This window comes from Gadus morhua, chromosome 16 (assembly GCF_902167405.1).
Source record: "Gadus morhua chromosome 16, gadMor3.0, whole genome shotgun sequence".
NCBI classification, from domain to species: Eukaryota; Metazoa; Chordata; class Actinopteri; order Gadiformes; family Gadidae; genus Gadus; species Gadus morhua.
In genome coordinates this window covers 4,109,708-4,130,355 of record NC_044063.1, presented here as the reverse complement: position 1 = coordinate 4,130,355, position 20,648 = coordinate 4,109,708, and the positions used below count along the sequence as shown (strand labels likewise).

Here is a 20,648-nt window from a genome sequence, read left to right as displayed (position 1 = left end):
ATGAATGCAATTGAATGCGTAACCAACAAACCTGAATCCTATTGGTTGCCATCTATGATCACGCCCATCAGTCTATGGACCCAACCTTTAGCTGTGTAGGACACTGATAGCAACCTGTCATTGACTACCGTTTATAGCTAATACTTACGTTGTGCTGGAGGAAGACAGACATAGTTCTTGAAGAATTCACTCCTCACTGCACCTGCTTTTATTCTGTTAGCAACGGGTTTGCTCATCTGCCTCACTCCGAGGTAGAGGAGCTTGGCGATGGGGAACGCACCGACTACCATCTTAGCGGAAGCTGTATGTTTTTTGGGGGGCGGGACCAGGCTGTGGACGCTGTAGTTGACGTTGTCATGATTATTCATTAACGTGTCATACGTAAACATGCGTCTATCGGCGTAATACATCCCCCGTGGGGAACTTTGAAGTCTATGTTGTGGAATCGTTAAATAAACCCATAATTTATTTAATTTGACTGTTTCATTAACGTTTAGACTTGGAGAAAGACCTTCCTCCTTCAATGAAAAATGTTTACGCATTATAGTGTAGCCTAAACAGTGTATTCAAAGATTCAAAGGTTTATGTTTGTCACATACTTATACAGGATATGCAGTGAAATGTTTGTGTGACATAGGCTACTCTGTATTTTCTGTGCTTAAATAATAAAATAAAAATACAATCGAATAAAAAAAGAATAAAATTAAATATAGGCCTAACGTTTAACCGAAATGAAGAATATTATTATTATATGTAAAATTAAAACAGTATATATAGGGAGAAGTACCAAATGTATTGTGCAATATGGCCAGGGTTAAAGATGTCTATGTATATACAGAAGTATACAATTAAATATGCCTACTCCAGAGCTAGGGTAAGCAAAGGCAATGGTGGTTATGGAATTATAATTTCCTAAATTAAATATTTATAACAACAATAAAAAACAAACACTGAAAAGAAAAAACGGTATGACGATTCTTAGTGTAGAAACGTAATCCCTGTCTACCTGTGCTGCCAGCTGTGGACGCAACACCTGGATCAGATTACAACGAGACAACAGTGGGCTGTACCAGGATCCAGAATAGCCTCACTCAACACAACTGTGATTTCACGTCTGGGGGTACACTCCTAGGAGCAGTAGAGACGGAGCGCTTCAAAGTTACACTCCAGACCAAATAGCAACTGCGAACGGTTTCAGGACAAAGTTGAGGAAAAAAAGCAAAGTGTCGCACTTTTTCTGAGGGTAAGGAAATGTTATACTCCGATTACCTTTATTTACTTTTGGCTCGCTTGTGCCTTCCCGCGTGGTATCTAAAACTATCGTTGTGTTTATTCCGATTATACGTTTATTTTATTATAAAATGGTTCTTCTGTATATGCTGTATTTTATCGTCTGTTCTAGGCTTCACTTCACCACGGGACGTTTTCTCCCTCGCAGTTTGGTTTATTGCTCGGTCCGAGGAGGAGCTTGTCGAGACTTCTACTAATGAAAATCAGATGTTTTCTGCCAGCCAACTCGGTAGCCAAATTGCAGTATAGAGAGATGCACAATGTTGGTGTAGTTCTTCATGAGGGCTACTCAATGTCTGCCTACAACCCATGTTTGGGAAACAAAGCCAACGCTCTAATCAGAAAACGTTGCCTACTCCTTCCTTTCTCTATCTTTACAAATATCAGAACATAATGTTACGCGGCTTGGGGGTATTGAAGAAGGATACAGTTAGTGCGCAATGAGAACCCGCTCGACAGCCTGGGTAAGGTTTAGAGATACTCTACTTGCTGCAACCTGTGCCCAAACTATTTGTTGGCTGACGGCACATTTCTGCAACCACTTCACAGGTAATTTGGACTGGAGTCACGCGTAATTGACCTGGCTCTATCGTCTATCAAGGCATGTCTGTCGGTCTGTCGGTCTGTCGGTCTGTCTGTCTGTCTGTCTTGTCTATTTATCTCACTCTCTCATCTCTACTTACCAACACATGCGCACACCCCTCATACACATGCACCCAAGCACACACACCTATAGATCGAGTGTCTTCCTAAACGTGGATAAACGTTACGTGTCAAACTCTAAAGGAATGACGGGTTGTTTGTACAGTGCTGTGACAGAGAGAGAGAGAGAGAGAGAGAGAGAGAGAGAGAGAGAGAGAGAGAGAGAGAGAGAGAGAGAGAGAGAGAGAGAGAGAGAGAGAGAGAGAGAGAGAGAGAGAGAGAGAGAGAGAGAGAGAGAGAGAGAGAGAGAGATCATATACATAAACATATAGAGCGAAATACATGTAATAATATGTAATACTAGTATACAACCAGATCCATGTTTAATTGTATTCTGCTATCGGTCATGTATGATAAAAGCCCATAGACCATGGCTTAAGCAATTTCATGTATGGGCAAAAAATTGGCCTACGGTTTATGGGCTTCAAATAAATAAATTATACATAGCAGAATACATGTATCCAGCCAGAGAAACCCTTATCCCAGAGTACACGGTGAGTGTGTACATCCTGTCCATGTCCTCATGTTCTTATCTGTGTCTTTGGATAAAAAAAAACATAAATCTGTGTGTGTGTGTGTGTGTGTGTGTGTGTGTGTGTGTGTGTGTGTGTGTGTGGGTGTGTTTCACTGTGTCTATTTCTGAGTTTGTGTGTACGTGTTGTTTGTTTGTGTAAGTGTGTGTCTTTCTTTGTTTTGTCTGTATCTGTGTGTGTATGTGTGTGTCTGTGAGGGGGAGCAGAACGCATGCAATGTCAACCGTCAACCACAAACAGTGCAGTGCAAAATTACTTACATCTGATTCAGGATAAGTGGGATATTTTCATTACAGTCTGAACCAGAACACATGATTGACTTCAGATTAATTTACATTCAGATTCCTCATTTATCCAAGGGGATTTTTTCCTTCAGGTGCTCTGCTCAAGATATAAAAACAGTGCTAAAAGTAGAGCACAAAGTACAATATTAACACAGAAATCTTAAATTAAAGCTTGAAAAATGTGCACATACTGTATATATGTACAAAATGGATATAAATATCCGTAAAATATATTTCATGTATATTTTGCTCAGATTCTGGAATATTGATCGTTAAAATATAAAATAACTGCATGGATCTTGATGTATTAACACAGCAACCGGTATCATATTATATGATGGAGCATTGATCCCATTACATTTCCTTTGTTGATACAGCATATAATTGTTATTACCGTGATTTAAGAATCTCATTCTGGAATGTGTTTGGTTTGGCAAGGGCACTTTGGAAGGAATACCTTGCCGGGCTACAGGTTTGTGTGTGTGTGTGTGTGTGTGTGTGTGTGTGTGTGTGTGTGTGTGTGTGTGTGTGTGTGTGTGTGTGTGTGTGTGTGTGCAGTGTGTGCAGTGTGTTCAGTGTGTCCTGTAAGTCTGGTGTCTACCGGGGAATCTGAAACAGTTGTGAGTTAGCTGTGCTTCCACACGGCTCATTGCATTAGCAGAACAGTAACATCCACCAGAAATAGTTTTAGGGAACCACCTGGCGTATAAGTAATAATGCAAGCTTTGGTTTTATGTCATCGAGAGCTACCTGTGGTTGTGGGGCACAGCTTTGTAAAGGTTTAGGTACATTTGTGGAGTTACTCATTATTTTGATGTTAAGCAAGTTATTGTTCCCAGCCTCACTTGTAATTCATTTTGGATATCCTAAACTAGTATTCCAAATGACTTCATGTTTACCGATAAGATACCTCTAGCTTGTTGTCACAACCTGGCTCTGGGTGGCAAAAAAAACCAAACAGGGCAAGTACAAGACACCTAGTACCTCGTCTTTAAGTATTTATTTCATGAGGCGTGCAAGCTTCCAAAAGACCTTCCTGAGCCAAACGGCGTGCGAGTTAAGTTATCCTTTGTTGTCCCTTTTTTCGGGGGAAATACTTTCTCTGCTTTCAACCCCTCCGGGGGCCGGTGAACACACGGGGGCGGGCAGAACCCCCGGAGCAGTGGGCCTCCGCAGTGCGGCGCCCGGGGAGCAGGTGGGGGTTTCAGGTGTCTTGCTACAGGGCATCTCACCCATGGATGAGGACGTACAGCCCAACTACTCCCCCCCCGTCGACATTTTCTTTTTGCCTACCGGGGGGGATTCGAAAAGGCCACCCTCCGGTTACCGGTCCCACTCCTTAAGAAGACTACATCGATTCATTGAACCTGAAGCTACGCAACATCTTAACGACATCCAAATGAGAATGGAAACATAGTGCCATTTCTTTGGGGTAAATCCATTGCCCTGTCCACACAACTATGAAGACTATGAATTTTTTTCCCTCAATTTTCAAAAAAACTCCTCTAGACTACAGGAGGGTAATATAATAATGTATATTATGATAGTATAATATAGTCAGTATAACAGCCCTACCTCTCATGTGTTATAACTTCAATGAATTTTAGTCGGGGAGTCAGCACGGAGACAGCTCTCATTGGCCCCTGGTCTGCATCAGCTGGCCTTGGTTTAGTTTAGTTTAGTCTTCTCATGTATAATGTATTTTTTTATTTCGAAGAAAGGGTTTGGTCCCTCGTCTCTAACTTTTGCTATTTCTGTGTGTTCTGAGTCCTGATACTCGACAGTGACCGGTCACACAGAGCTTTCAGGCAGTTTCCTCACCCCTTCAGCTGCTCGCTAGCCGACCAGATAGCACTGCTGTTTACTTTATAAAGCTGTGAACTTTGCCTTCATTCACTGACCTTCTCTTCCGATACGACCAACAGAGCTTCTACACTCATCTCCTGGAATTCATTGGGAGCGAAGGACAGTCATCTCCAGTTAGTTGTCGCACTTCCATATCACTTCAGTGACAAATATTTAAACAATTCTGAGGCACATGTTTTTCATATCCAAGTGCATCCTGCCTGGGAAGGAGCATGGGGGGGGTCAAGACAAGACAACAACCCAACACCCAGCTCTAAATGGCTGTCTTTCTGCTCAACAAACAACAGTTTTAATGTCATTTGACCCAAATCAGTTACAGCAGTCTTGAAACCACAGTTACCATGGTTACTATGGTTACCGTGGTTGGCGAGGCGTGGACCTTTGAAGTGAAACAGCATGGTCATCCTATTTAGCACCGAAAGGCCCCCATAATGTCCCCCCCCCAACCTCCAACATGTCTGCCAGTCTGTTGTTTAGAAGCCATGAGTATAATTCACCCTGGATTTCTTCCTCCATTGAGCCGCAAACCTCCACCAACCACTGCCAAGTCTCTCTAGCCGTCCTCCACCCACTCTCAGGGACAAGGAGCAAGGAGGAGAACAGCAAACCGGAGGAGGGAAGGAGGGCAGGAGAGGGATAATGACAGAGAGAGAGAGAGAGAGGGACATTATTTATGATTCAACCGAAACCAGTGGATTTGTTAGTGGGAGTTAGAGGGCTGTTGGTGATCTTTGAGTCATGCAACATGTGATGAGTGTGTGTGAGTTGGAGGCGGGTGGGTGGGGTTGATCAGTAACCATCAGGGAGACACCCTGTCCTGTCCAATTGCATCATGGGTAATGCCGGTGTAATGTGGCGTTGGCCGACTCCCATGTCTGTAGCCAGGAAGTGAAGGTTTCCTGCTGCTTTTGGAGTGAATGGAAGGATTACACAGGTCACAGTAGAAGTACAGTAACAGACATTGAGACATGTGTCCGAACAACTAATAAAGTTAGAAGTTTGAAGATAATTGACAAGGAAGATAAGGAAGTTAGTTGGTGTGAATGCTGCAAGCATTCACATCTTTGAAATCCTACGTATTTATTTTTATTTTTATTATTCCGCCGTTATTTTGGAGTGCGACTCCTTCGCCATACTTCAACGTAGAAACTTCATTCAAACATTAAAACGTTCAGCTCCATTGGGAATCGAGCGCTATTATTTTTCTTATTGATATTCTTCATACTTCCCGAGATATTCAACTTTATTCACCGAAAATTCCCCCATTCACTCCCATTCAAAATTCAAAAAACGCTGATTCACCCTTGATCCGATTCAACCCTTCCAACATTCAAACCTTCATAACTTGGTCAAATTTCAACCGTTTACCATCATTCAAAGAATTAAACAGATCTACACATTTGTATCTTCAATAATCTTGAAACAGAATTTCGATATCATTTATAGTTTTTTCAGGTTCAAAGTTTTAGTTTTAATTCCGGATTCGTTTTCAGTTGCTCTCACTCTAACCGTTTGCCATGGCAACAGCTCGTTGACCAATCAGTGGTCTCCAACAGTCGATATTCAAATGAGGCTGATTCAACCTTGAGGCTGATTCAACCCTTCCAACATTCAAACCTTCATAACTTGGTCAAATTTCAACCGTTTACCATCATTCAAGGAATTAAACGGATCTACACATTCAGATCTTCAATAATATTCAAACATAATTTCGATATCATTTATAGTTTTTTGAAATTGACAGTTTTAGTTTTATTCCGGATTCCTTAACCGTTTTCAACAGCTGTTGCTCGTTGACAATCAGTGGCGAGCGCACCACTCTGGAGTCTGGTTAAAGCCAGTGTGGTGGAGGGTAGTGTAGTCTTTGTCATGGACTACAACAATGGACGCTAGCAGTGACGTTAGAGTTGACGTTAGCGCGGACGTTAGCGCTGACGTTAGCTCCGACGTTAGTGTTGACGTTAGCGTTGACGTTAGCGTTGACGTTAGCGTTAGCGCAGACGTTAGCATTAGCGCTAAAGTTAGCATTGACGGTACCATTAGCGCTGACGTTAGCGTTGAAGTTAGCATTAGCACTGAAGTTAGCATTAGCGCTGAAGTTAGCGTTAGCGCTGAAGTTAGCATTAGCGCTGAAGTTAGCATTAGCGCTGAGTTAGCATTGACGTTACCGTTAGAGTTGACGTTACCGTTAGCCCTGACGTTAGCATTAGCAATGAATTAGCATTGACGTTAGCATTAGCGCTAACGTTGGAGTTGACGTTATCCCTGACGGTAGCATTAGCACTGAAGTTAGCGTTGACGTTAGCATTAGCGCTGAATTAGCATTGACGTTAGCGTTAGCGCTAAAGTTAGGATTGACGTTACCATAAGCGCTGACGTTAGCGTTGACGTTAGCGCTGACATTTGAGTTGACCTTAGCGTCAGCGCTGAGGTTAGCATTCAAACATTAAAACGCTCAGCTGCATTAGTACCATCTTGCTATTATATTTCCTAGATTCAGCGTCTTCATTCTACAGGCTTCATTCTAGCTTCAAAATGTTCAGCAGATTTCCTAGATTCAGCGTCTTCATTCTACAGGCTTCATTCTACCTTCAAAATGTTCAGCAGATTTCCTAGATTCAGCGTCTTCATTCTACAGGCTTCATTCTACCTTCAAAATGTTCTGCAGATTTCCTAGATTCAGGGTATTGATTCAACATTCAGCTTCAGCAGTAGAGCGGAGCATTTCAGCGTCAGCAGACTTTAGCAGTATGACTTCAAAACCATTCAACTCATTCATAGTTCATTCTACAGACTTCATTCTACCTTCAAAATGTTCATCAGATTTCCTAGATTCAGCGTCTTCATTCTACAGGCTTCATTCTACCTTCAAAATGTTCAGCAGATGTCCTAGATTCATTGCAACGATTCTTCAACGTGCAGCTTCAGCAGTAGAGCGGAGCATTTCAGCGTCAGCAGACTTTAGCAGTATGACTTCAAAACCATTCAACTCATTAGTAGTTCATTCTACAGACTTCATTCTACCTTCAAAATGTTCAGCAGATTTCCTAGATTCAGGGTATTGATTCAACATTCAGCTTCAGCAGTAGAGCGGAGCATTTCAGCGTCAGCAGACTTTAGCAGTACGACTTCAAAACCATTCAACTCATTCATAGTTCTTTCTACAGACTTCATTCTACCTTCAAAATGTTCAACAGATGTCCTAGATTCATTGCAACGATTCTTCAACGTGCAGCTTCAGCAGTAGAGCGGAGCATTTCAGCGTTAGCATTCACACCGCAATACCTTCAGGGATTGCAATTCTAGTTGAGATATGTTTCTCAACTAATATCAATATAAATTACACAGGGGAAAAAAGGTGTGTGACAAAAAGAAAAAGATTCTGGCTGAATCAAACTGTGGAGTTGTTGCAACATCCTAGTATAAGTGTGATTTTCTTTCTTCTTGACAGAGTGATAAGGAAGCGAAAAGGGCATATTCTTTTACCCAACCAAATAACAATCAAGGAACTTTTTTTCAAACTAAAGCGATTAAAAACAGGCTAATCTCTACGATTAAGGACGTGTTTGTGTTGTGCCGTGGCACGCTTTAGAACACGGCAGCGCTATCAGGAATAGTCACATGCAAGAGAACACAGAACACACCAGTAGGCCTATAGGAGAAGAGGAAAGGGTGAAATGCATTCCTGAGAGAGAGAGCGAGCGAGAGAGAGAGCGAGAGATAGAGAGAGAGAGAGAGAGCGAGCGAGAGAGAGAGAGAGAGAGAGAGATCAACCAGGCCTTTATGAGTCAGAGAGAGTGAGGGAAGGAGGGAGATAGAGAAATTTTTATGGGCATGCTTAACTGACAAAGCTTTACGGAATCCGTCATGATTGCGCTCAAAAGTGTGTGAGAGGTGTGGACAGGAATGTTGAGCTTAGACCAGTTCTTGGTCCACCAAGGCCTGGGTATGTTGCCCACACCCCCTGCGCGTTTGTGTGTGTGTGTGTGTGTGTGTGTGTGTGTGTGTGTGTGTGTGTGTGTGTGTGTGTGTGTGTGTGTGTGTGTGTGTGTGTGTGTGTGTGTGTGTGTGTGTGTGTGTGTGTGTTTAAGGGTGCGGAGATAATGACATATTTGCCATCGCTTATTTCGTTATTACGAAAGGATGTATTTTACGTTCTGTGTGTGTGCAAATGGTTTAGTCATTGACTGATGGATGACCTTAGCTATGTTTATACTATATTATGCTACTATTAGCTGAGTCCAGGTTCCCAAAAAAAGCAGCAAACATTCGGCCTTAATCACTTAGCGGCCATCTTTATCATCTTGTCTCTAAATGCTGAGTGGGGGATTTCAATGTGGAATTACGCTAGAGTTAGCCCCGTTTGTACATCAGGCTTTTGGCAGACAATGTATACTGGATAAAAAATACACCCAAATTACGAATGACTGCTTGTGATACGCATATTCATTCCTACTGTCTGTCTACCTGCATCTCTTGCCTATATTACCTGAAACGGTAATAAGCTATTAGTTGTTTTACATCAGAATCAAAAAAACGTTGATTAGAGGATAAGATGTAGATAAATGTTTAAGAGAAAGTACAATACTTAAACATTAATACTATTATAATTGCAGAGCCAACAGTTGCAGTTTCGTTGTGCTTAGCAGACCTATATTCGATGGATAGCCATGAAGTGCTAAATTCCATCTCAGTCTGAGTCAAAATACACTTAACACACACACACACACACACACACACACACACACACACACACACACACACACACACACACACACACACACACACACACACACACACACACACACACACACACACTATCTGCAGGTCTGGGAACTAGCCTTTGAAGGAAAGAAAGGGCCACTAGTCATTGTGTGATGCCAGAACAGCTGGCTCAGTGGTTACTCGACGTGAATCAGAAACCTGGCCAGACATCCGCAAACAATCAGACTTCCATTCATCTACCAGACCTACCATCTACTCATACAGCTATGAGACTTGTACTTTAAGTACTATACAAACTGGATATGTATATTCATGTAGTTCTTTCAATTATAGATCATTTTTATATCCTGATTGAATGCTCACACCTTCATGACAATGAATTCCTTTTATGTTTGGAAAATGTCAGATTCTGATTTGATTCAACTACACATATACATGTCAGACATCATGTATCCCTACCAGACAGCCATACAGTTATCAGACATCATGTATCCCTACCAGACAGTCATACAGTTATCAGACATCATGTAACCCTACCAGACAGCTATATAGTTATCAGACATCATGTAACCCTACCAGACAGCAATACAGTTATCAGACATCATGTATCCCTACCAGACAGCCATACAGTTATCAGACATCATGTATCCCTACCAGACAGCCATACAGTTATCAGACATCATATAACCCTACCAGACAGCTATATAGCTATCAGACATCATGCATCCCTGCCCGACAGCCATAAAGTTATCAGACAGAAGCTATGACTGCCAGACATCCATGCAGTTATCAGACAGAAGCTATGACTACCAGACATCCATACAGTTATCAGACATAAGGCATGACTACCAGACATCCATACAGTTATCAGACATAAGGCAAGACTACCAGACATCCATAAAGTTATCAGACAGAAGCTATGACTACCAGACATCCATACAGTTATCAGACATAAGGCAAGACTACCAGACATCCATACAGTTATCAGTAAGCAACATGGCCTGTCAAGACATAGAGGAGGACCTGGGAACGTATAATCTGGGAATGTATGAAGCAGCTTGTTTTGACACGTAGAGCCCTGGCTGGTGTTGTCAGTGTAGTCGCTCCAGGGCGTGAGGGGAAGCCGGTTGACAACTGTCAGCCCTGATGTGTGTGTGGTGCTTCTGGTTTCTCAGATCACACTGAGGGGGCGTGCGTGCCACCAGTCAGACTCTCGGGAACGCTTGGGAAGGCTGACAGCGTCTTCTAGCTGAGATCACAGATGTTTTGGGCTGTGTTTCAGATTACATTCATCAGTGGGTCAACGCTTTTAGCCAAAGGCTCTTAGAAGGGCGGCATAGAAAAAATCGAAGCACACAATTTAAATAGGAGCAACTCCAAAAAAGGCTATAGATCTGCAAGATCTTCTAAAAACAAAAGATTGCAGAGTAGCTCATGGATCAGAAAGACAAGAATAGTAATTATTTCAGCATTCAAGACAAAAACAGCAAAGTCAGTTCTATACTCTTTGAGGAGGTGGGTTTTCAGAGGTTCTTCGAAGACAGGAAGGTATTCGGCAGCGTCTTTCAAGGTAGCTGTAACACGTATACGATGTGTATGTCTACCTGCTGTATGTATCCATGGAGTGAACAGCATCAGAAATGTTTTTCTGTTTGAACAGGAGTGTGAAAGCCACCGAATGACCATGACTTCCCAAACCGGATACTCCAGTAACATGATGTGTGAGTATCAGATGTTGTAAAAAAAGAAAAAGTCATAAAAATGAACAACTATACACAGTGCATCATTTTTGGTTATAATGTCAAATACAATGTCTTTAATCAAAATTTTCGTTTTTTTTATTTTCCACATAGACCGATATAGATTCATTCAATTCACACAACTAAGAACAGATAGAACATAGAATCAATTATGAGGGAATTATGAAAAACATGGGCTGTTGTTGTCCTGCCGCTCTCTGATTGGTTGTTGTTTCCCTTCAGTCCAGTCCATCAGCAACGACCTGAACGCCTCGCTGGCGACGGCTGACGAGCTGTCCCGAGAGTTCAACTCCTTGATGCATGAGGCCACCCCCACTCCTCCTCAGCCTGGCCACCAGGTACACACACACACACACACACACACACACACACACACACACACACACACACACACACACACACACACACACACACACACACACACACACACACACACACACACACACACACACACCGTGGCAAACATTCAGTACATGCAGAACAGACATACGGTAGTACTTTAAATTCTTCAGCAAACAGACACATATTCAGAATTCCAGTTGAGCAGTAGACACACCCTGGCCTAAATCATCCACTTAAGAGAACATTGCTTTGACCTTTGTCTCTCTTTATAATGTGTGGCGTGTGTCCACAAGCGTCTTAGAGTACCATATTAAGCGCTATATACATTTAATTTATTATTATTATTATTATTACATAATTGTGAGTGTGTATTTGCACGCAAGCACGCCCACTCTCTAGTAAACGCTAGGGAAGGCCGACAAGCTATTCTATCGGAGGCAACAGTGGTTTTGGGATTTGTTGCAACAAGAATGCATCGGGTTAATGGGTCAGTGTGTGTGTGTGCGCGTGTGAGACGGCGGGTAGAAGCCTGCATAAATGTGTGTGTGCTCCGGCGCTGCTCAACGGCCGTGCGTCCTTCCCGCAGACCTCCTCCCTCCTCGACCCCGCCGCCGCCACCTCCTACTCCTCCTCCACCTCCTCGATATCGAGAGACAGGCCCATGTCCGTCGCTCCGTCCATGACCGCCGCCGCCGCCGCCGCCTCGAGCACCGCCGCCTCGAGCACCGCCTCCCGCTCGGACTCCAGCTCCAGCATCCCCTCCTCCGCCTACTCCAGCTCCTACACCGGCTCGTCCTCCACCCCCAGGATCTCCTGCCCCCAGGCGTCCAGCAAGGTGTCCTCCGTCGGCGTCCGGAGCTCCTCCTCCTCCTCCTCCTCCTCCTCCCTCCCCCCCCGCCCACACGACGCTCTCATCGCCACCAGCAGCAGAAAGCTCCCCCCCTCCCCCCTCACCTCCCCTCAGCCGTCCTTTGACCCCAACACCCCGCTCAAACGTTACTCCGCCACCTTCACCTACGCCCAGCAGCAGCAGCAGCAGCAGCAGCAGCAGCAGGTCAGCCCCAACCAGTCGCCCCGGTCCGGGCGCCGCAACCGTAGCCCCCGCAGCCCCCGCAAGTCCCCCAGATACATGGAGAGCAGCCCCGCCCCCAGCCCCACCGGCGCCGCCGGCTTTGACCAATGGCAGCACGGCGGCACCGCTCAGCCGATGCACCCTTCCGGTGGTCTGCGGGTGCCGCACGACACGGGCTCGATGGGTCGGAGGTCGCCCGGCGGCGACAGGAGCTCCTCCCCTCGCCCGTTTGGCGGAGGCGGCGGCCCCCTCCTCGCTAGCACGCTGCCGCGCAACTTTGGAGGCGTGAAGCACAAAGGTGAGTGGGGGAGGGGGGAGGGTGTGGAGCGAAGCAGTCAGGCATCGCTGGCTGGGAGTGGGGGCTAGGGGGCTGAGGTTCTGGGGTTCTAGGGGCGATGACGTCCTTGGGCAAGACGGCCCTGGCCCATCTGGGCTCCAGGACGTTGCTTTGGATGAAGCCGTCTCCTTAATGGTGAAATCATAGCTGACCAATATTTCCACAATAGCTTCAAATTGATTTTTAGAATCCTAGGCCTTTTTCAGGAGTATGTTCATGACTACGCAACGGACCAATAGACAATTTCACCTGTGTGATTGATCACCTTTTAACTATTTACCTGTTGCCTACTGGCTTTTAGCAGGCTTCGTTTTAAATCCAGATGTACAATTAGTTGTGTGACCTGGCAGCAGAAAGCAGTGCTATCTCAACAATGGCAATCAGAGTTCTATTTAGCTGGTGTGTAATTCATTATCATAATGACATGACATCCTCAACATAATGTCATGTTTACAATGCAAATAGCAATCAAAAGATTAAATTTCAAATATTAACGTGACATGGCTGTGCTCTTAGCGATCTCTTTCTATTGTCACTCTTTCTCTTCCCCTCCCTCTGTACACCCTCTCTAACTCTCTCTCTCTCTCTCTCTCTCTTTCTCTCTCTCTCTCTCTCTCTCTCTCTCTCTCTCTCTCTCTCTCTCTCAGAGGAGGGTTTGCAGCAGCAGCAGACTACTGGCAGGTGGAACGAGACAGATCTGGATGCCTTCTCTTCTAATAAGAAACATCACCACACCTACGACAGTGAGCTCACACAGCTCTCCCTCTTTGACTCTCCCTTTTCAATCTCCCACTCTCACTCTTCACACTCTCACTATTTGCTGTTACTCTTTCTCACTATTTCACTCTTTCACTCTGTCAGTCTGTAACTCTGTGACTCTCGCTCTCGCTCTATCACTCACACATCACTCGCTACATTATATTGTAACATAGAAACCAATCAAACTTTTACTTTGCCAAAGGAATACAAAAATGAATCTCTCACACTCACGCCTAGCCCTCTGTCACTTCAACACTTTCCCTCCTACTTACACACTGTCCTCTTACAAATGAATCCCTCTCACTCTCCCTCGCACTCAGAACTTCATCAATGTGGTGAACTAAAAATATTCCCTCACACTGACGGTCCCCTGACTTCACTGGCCTTACATCAACATTGAGAAACTTGGTTAAAGTTACGATGATAAGGCTGCAACGATTACCGAAACTTCTAACACCGTGCCCCAGCAGGAGTTAACTTCCTCACTGATCCTAGACAGTCCAGACCAACAAACAGCCCTTTGTCCTGCTTTCTAACATGAATCACCGCTGATGAACAACAACGGGGGTAAACCTGGGAACGCATCCAGCCAGCACATTGTGTCCCTCTCCCAGCTCAACAATCTCAAACCTTGATCTGTACTTCTGGGTCAAGGAGCCGCCCGGGGCTATGGGGGGGCTCTCCACGTTACCATGGCGACGCCGGGGAGCTCTTTGTAAAACGCGCAACCCGTGGCCCTTAGAGAAGAGGTTATATGCGGTCAGCGACCCACGTATGAGCTCGGAGGAGCGGTTTCGCTGTGGTCAACAACCCCCCCCCCACAGAGAAGCTCAGAGCACGTGTTGTGTTCTCTTCCAGCGTCGGAGTGGATGAGGCCGGTGGTGCCCGGCAGCGGCTGGAGGGAGTCCAACCTCGACGGGCCGACGCCGGCCCCCGCCCAAAAGAAGGTTTCTCAATAACTATTTACTGTTTACTTGAGCCGTTCTGTTCAAAGCACTTTAGAGACAGAAAGACGGGTAATTCAGAAGCATCGTTTTCGCTTTGTGAGGATTGTCAAAAGAAACAATTCTATATCTGCTATACTTCATGTGCTCCACTTCCTGTTTTGACGCGCCGCACTCCTGTTCCCCTTCCTTTCAAGGACTCTCTGTCGGGCTTCAACTACGGGCAGGGCTCGCTCCCGCGCAACACGCGCATCGCAGTCCCCCCCGATCCGCTGGCCCCCCCGCACTACCTGGCCCAACCAATCGTAAGCCGCATCTCCATCCCCCCGGCCAACGCCAGGCCGCGCCAGCGCAAGCCCATCCCGCTGTCGGTCATCATGCGCCTGCAGAACCCCAACTGGGCTGGGGAGCCCATGGCCCATCCTCACGGGCTGGGGATGGCTGGAGACTTCCCGATGGCCCCGCCCTCAGTCCGAGAGATCCCGCCCCCTTCTTCCCTGCAGCCCGCGTTCTACGCCGAAGGTGGGAGTCGGGAAAATACACTTTATGCTTCTGCTTATGATTCAGAACACACACACGCACGCACGCACGCACGCACGCACGCACGCACGCACGCACGCACGCACGCACGCACGCACGCACGCACGCACGCACGCACGCACGCACGCACGCACGCACGCACGCACGCACGCACGCACGCACGCACGCACGCACACACACACACACACACACACACACACACACACCACCTTTGAAACCTTGATCGCCCTAATTGTCTGTCTCGGATTAATAAAGTATAACTTAGTGTAAAACAGTTGAAGATGTTAATTGATAAAAAATATGAGCAATATGAGCACTAGCAATATTAGATATAAATGCAGACTGTGGACTTAAACATCAGCATAGTAAACATCACCAACTGCAACATCTACACTGTGTCCAATGCTCCTTGCAGCATAGCTAAACATCATTCACTCACAGTGAATATCTATTAACTTTCCCTGAAGGATAGTTAAGTTGTTATTTGCTTGCAGTTTAGTTAAACATCCTTCATTACCTTTGTGTACCTCCGTGTATCTCTGCAGTGTAGCTCACCATCGTTAGCTTATGTTGTGTGTCTACGGAATGTCTTTGCAGTGCTGAACTCTGGCGACGTGGACGCAGAGCTGGAGAAGCTCGACCTGGTCCACTACATGCCCCCCATCCCAGAGACCTCAAGCGGGTCGCCCCAGAGTGGTGCCAGCGAGGGGGGCGGGTCGCCCACAAAGGGTGCCGGCGAGGTGGGCCCCCCGGCCCTGGCCCCAAGGCCCCTCAGCCCCACGCGGCTGCAGCCCGTGGTGGCCCCGCAGGCGCACGCGGTCCACGACATGGAGGAGGTGTTCCGCATCCGCGCGGAGATCCCCCGGGCGCTCAAGAGGCGGAGCTCCGTCGACCAGTCCCTGCCGCAGAAGAAGGCGTCCCAGTACCAGCCCAACCAGTACAAGCATCTCATCAACAAGCTGTTCCGCCGCACGGGGCGGCAGCGGGCGGGGGAGAAGGGCAGCGACTCCTCCGACGGGGAGGAGACGCTCTCCTCCCCTCCGGAGTCCCCCGCGGTCACACCCTCCCCCGCCTCCCCGGACTACCCCGTAAGAAACGCCTCCCTCCCTCCCTCCCTCCCTCCCTCCCTCCCTCCCTCCCTCCCTCCCTCCCTCCCTCCTCTCTCTCTCCCACGTGCCCTGTTTGAGTGTTTGCTGTGCATCTCTCCTCCCGGTGTACTGTCTTTGTACTGAAGCATGTATGTACACACGCCGTTGCGGCGCCAGCGACATCGTTTATACGTTTATAGATGTATCGTTGATATGCCGGGCAGGCACGCGTGTTTAAACAGCGACAGTAAACACTTGCATGATTAACAGAGAAGAACGTGGGACATGCTATAGTTACAAAGACTAGAATATTTCAGCCACCCCAAAAGGGGGCCAGTTAAAAAAAAACAACTGTCTAGTTGTCTCCCGAGTACCTCTGTGTGTAGCTTCCTTTTCCTCTGGCCCCCCGGCTGTTCTTCAGGTGCGTTTGTGTCAAGACGAGTTAGGCCCAATCCCTTTTCTACCCCTTACCCCTCCCCCTTCTTTTGAAGGGGTAAGGGGAAGGGGTAAGGGTAAGGGGAAGGGGTAGAAATGGGATTGGGCCTAAGGCCAAACCCATTTCTACCCCTTCCCCTTCCCCCTTCAAAACAAGGGGGAGGGGTAAGGGGAAGGGGGAAGGGGTAGAAATGGGATTGGACCTCATTCTTTGTCCCTGCAGAGCTATCACTCCATCCTGCGGCGCAGCAAGAAGCAGAACAGGGCTGTGGGGCGACGGGCGCACCTCAACCCCCTGGTGCTGCTGCTGGACGGGGCCCTGGTCGGGGAGCTGGAGACCGTCCAGAAGGCCGTTCAGGAGGTGTGTGTGTGTGTGTGTGAGGACGGATCGACATGACCACGGGCCCTGGACACAAACCAGCCATGGACCCCTACGTGTGTGTGTGTGTGTGTGTGCATGCGTGTGTGTGTGTGTGTGTGCATGCGTGTGTGTGTGTGTGTGTGTGCGCGTGCGTTTCGAGAACACATGGCTGACTTAGACATTAGACACACACTTTATCTAAGGCTGAGAACTTTCCTGAAACAGTTTTATAACTTCTCGGCTACTTGGCTCCATCATTTCTACTTAATGAATCTATCTGACTCCCCTGTCAGTCGCTTTGGAGGAAAGCCTCTGATAATAGAGCAGAACGTCCTAGACGCCTAGCTGACCAATGAGCATCCGTTCATCCATAGCCAAGGCTCTTGCTAAGGGGAAGGCGTAAGGGGTAGAAATGGGACCCCTTACCCCTTCCCCTTACCCCTTCAAAACAAGGGGGAGGGGTAAGGGGTAGAAATGGGATTGGGCCTTTGTTCATGAGGAGACATTGAAGACCTTCTCCCCTCCAGATGAGTGATCCCAGCCAGCCCAACGACGAGGGCATCACGGCGCTCCACAACGCCATCTGTGGAGGCCACTACAACGTCGTGGACTTCCTGGTTCGGATCGGAGCCAACGTCAGCGCCCCCGACAGCCACGGCTGGTACACCAACCCTCCTCCCTCTTCTCCCACTGTCATGTCGATACCGCTGGTGTAGCAGCAACACTGTCACTGTAGCAACAACAGAATCAGCCCTCCAATGATGCTGTCGCTATGGCAACAGCCCCGTCCCCACAGCACCGTTGGTGTCGTGATGGCAACAGACCCCTTTACACAGCACCAATGCTGTCGCTATAGCAACAGCCCCATCCCCATAGCGTATATACTGTCGCTATAGCAACAGCCCCGTCCCCACAGCACTGTTAGTGTCGTGATGGCAACAGACCCCTTTACGCAGCACCAATGCTGTCGCTATAGCAACAGCCCCATCCCCATAGCATATATACTGTCGCTTAGCAACAGCCCCGTCCCCACAGCACTGTTAGTGTCGTGATGGCAACAGACCCCTTTACGCAGCACCAATGCTGTCGCTATAGCAACAGCCCCATCCCCATAGCGTACACACTGTCGCTATAGCAACAGCTCCGTCCCCATCGCGTATATACTGTCGCTATAGCAACAGCTCCGTCCCCATAGCGTATATACTGTTGCTACAGCAGCCAGCTGTGACCCCAGACGTTTGTCCTTCAGGACCCCGCTGCACTGCTCGGCCTCCTGCAACGACCGGCCGCTGTGTGAGTTCCTGGTCCGTAACGGGGCCGCCGTCATGGCAACCACCGAGAGTGACGGGGCCACCGCCGCGCAGAAGTGTGACCCCTACGCCCTCGGCTTCGAGGAGTGTGAGAGCTTCCTCCGAGGTGAGGAGTAGGAGGAGGACACACACACACACACACACACACACACACACACACACACACACACACACACACACACACACACACATACACACACACACACTTGCATGCTCACACGCACACCGAAAGCACACATATGTTCTCAAAGGTACGAACACACACACACACGCACCTACACACATACACACACACAAAAACAGATGTGCACTCACAGACACACACACAAACACACACACAGAAATGCTTGGCTTGATTCTTGGTTTAAGTAACAAAGCAAAGACTAATCCTCAACGCACACAATTCCACTTGCCCCCGCCCCCCCCCAGGTGTGGAGGAGGCGATGGGAGCCGACAACAGCGGCGTGCTGTACGCCCTGTGGAGCTACCAGGGGCAGGCCGCTGACGAGCTGGGCTTCAATGAGGGGGACATGGTGACCATCCTGCAGAAGGCCCAGGGGGTGGACTGGTGGTGGGCCTCGCTCTGCGGCCGCGAGGGGTTTGTGCCCAACAACTACTTTGGGGTATGAGGGTATTTTATTATTACTCTAATTATTAATTATTCTTTATTAATTAAGTCCTATTTGAAGCCAGCCGAGTACTGTGAGCTTTGCTCCGTTCCAACAACATGGTTCTAGTTGATGCTAGCTTACTTGTGCTTTGAGCTAGAGAAGAAAATAATTACATGGTGAGGTTCTCTGTTGTGTCTCCCTTTTGTTAATTAAAAACAAAGGTTTTAGCTGAGATACAAAGTGGAAATAACAAACATAGCTGTGCTCCCGTAATTCATACAGGAATATTTTGCCTGTCTGTCTTTTCCTGCAGCTCTTCCCAAAGGTCCGTCCTAAGTCTCTGTGTTGATGCGTCTCTCTGGGCTCACGGATCAGAGGACGACGTTGTCTCATCTGGTGTTCTACACCATTTCCCTCCACCAGGGGGAGCCAGGGAGTTAGGCCTGGCCTTTACGAGTGGCCAGGCGGACAGGTAGACACGTGGACAAGGGGAGGGACTTCAACTGGTCTGCAACTGCTGCAATTACGAGGAGCACAAGAAGAGGGGTGCGACTGTGCGTAGGGCGTTTCGTTGATAGCCAGTGGGGAGAAATAGTAAAGTGTCTAAAACTAATGTTAAAATCCATCTAGTGACGCCTCACAAGTTGTCTGTGCGAACTAAAATAAATGTTTAAGTGTCTGTTGTGTACTTTTGATTGTAACCGGAGATATTAACCGCGCCAGACGGACTGGATCAGTTAGTGACCGGACCAGTCTAGCCTGTAAGGGAAGGGAGTGGGTTCAATCCGACAGGGGTGGCCAGATGAATCACAGCTTCACACTAAAAGTCCCGATAACATAGAAATTACTTTACTTTGTACTTTGATGGCAGAACTTGCCTTCACCTTTATGTAGAGGTGTAGTTTAAATGTATCCTTCAGCATGGCCAACAACCTGGTTGCTTCATACAATGACACTCTTTTAACAGCTGTGAAGAGAACTTATTCACCTGGTGGCCATACTGGGGTAGTTGGGTGGGTAAACCTATTTTAGAGGCTTCGAAAATCATGGCAACTCAATGAATCTATTTCTAGATCTGCATTCCATTTTAAATTAGTTTGGCAAACCATTTAGGTAGCCTTAAGAATAAATATCCATTGTGTCCACAGAGCCCCAATGATTCTAGAAGGTTTACCCACCCAACTGACCAACATGGCCAACGCTTTTCACAGTTTAGTCTGTTTTTTTCTGATATTGAAAATGTACAGCTCTGATCTGATGGATTTCAACCTCTCTATTTTGCTCAATATAGCAATCGTTTATGTGTATGAATCTGAATCTTGTTGAATAAATATATATCAGGAAGAATGTGTATTTTGACCTCCGGCAGCCTTTTTTACGGGCACAGAAATACTCAGTATCCTGTCCAAGTTCTCCATTGAGGGTTCATGTATTTTAGTACATTTAAAAAATAAACGTGTTGATGATGAATACATTCCAAATGTTTGTAAAGTAATGCAGATCACAACTTTCACCACTATGTGGCAGTAGATAATCATATTGACACATTTTATGGAGAAGGCTATTCAAACTCTATATATATTCTATTTCTATAATATATATCTATCTTATCTCAGCTTTATATATATTCAACAACTATATATAATCCAAATATACAAAATTAAACCCCTATATTCTTTATTATACCTC

At 46.8% G+C, this 20,648-nt stretch overlaps 2 protein-coding genes across 4 annotated transcripts in view; one reads left to right on the top strand and one right to left on the bottom strand.

The window, feature by feature from the left end:
• opa3 (outer mitochondrial membrane lipid metabolism regulator OPA3) overlaps window positions 1-336 on the bottom strand; it is a 2,160-nt gene extending 1,824 nt beyond the window's left edge. The window contains exon 1 of the mRNA XM_030380244.1: window positions 149-336. Within this exon, the coding sequence (XP_030236104.1) occupies window positions 149-290 (142 nt within the window). The 5' untranslated portion in view covers window positions 291-336. The remainder of the gene's footprint in view (window positions 1-148) is intronic.
• A 716-nt stretch (window positions 337-1,052) lies between these two features.
• LOC115560665 (relA-associated inhibitor) lies at window positions 1,053-20,440 on the top strand. 3 transcript variants are annotated; one of them, XM_030380119.1, is made up of 13 exons: window positions 1,053-1,243; window positions 11,061-11,121; window positions 11,383-11,498; window positions 12,089-12,872; window positions 13,559-13,654; window positions 14,529-14,617; window positions 14,812-15,136; window positions 15,752-16,242; window positions 16,901-17,038; window positions 17,566-17,699; window positions 18,288-18,454; window positions 18,778-18,971; window positions 19,273-20,440. In XM_030380119.1, the coding sequence occupies exons 2-13, from the start codon at window positions 11,079-11,081 to the stop codon at window positions 19,306-19,308; spliced, it is 2,613 nt and encodes an 870-aa protein (XP_030235979.1). In that variant the 5' UTR covers window positions 1,053-1,243; window positions 11,061-11,078; the 3' UTR covers window positions 19,309-20,440. The 3 variants fall into 3 exon arrangements, with proteins under 3 accessions (XP_030235979.1, XP_030235978.1, XP_030235980.1); XM_030380118.1 differs by lacking the exon at window positions 1,053-1,243 and adding an exon at window positions 1,256-1,754; XM_030380120.1 differs by lacking the exon at window positions 1,053-1,243 and adding an exon at window positions 1,257-1,839.
• The last annotated feature ends 208 nt before the right edge of the window (window positions 20,441-20,648 follow it).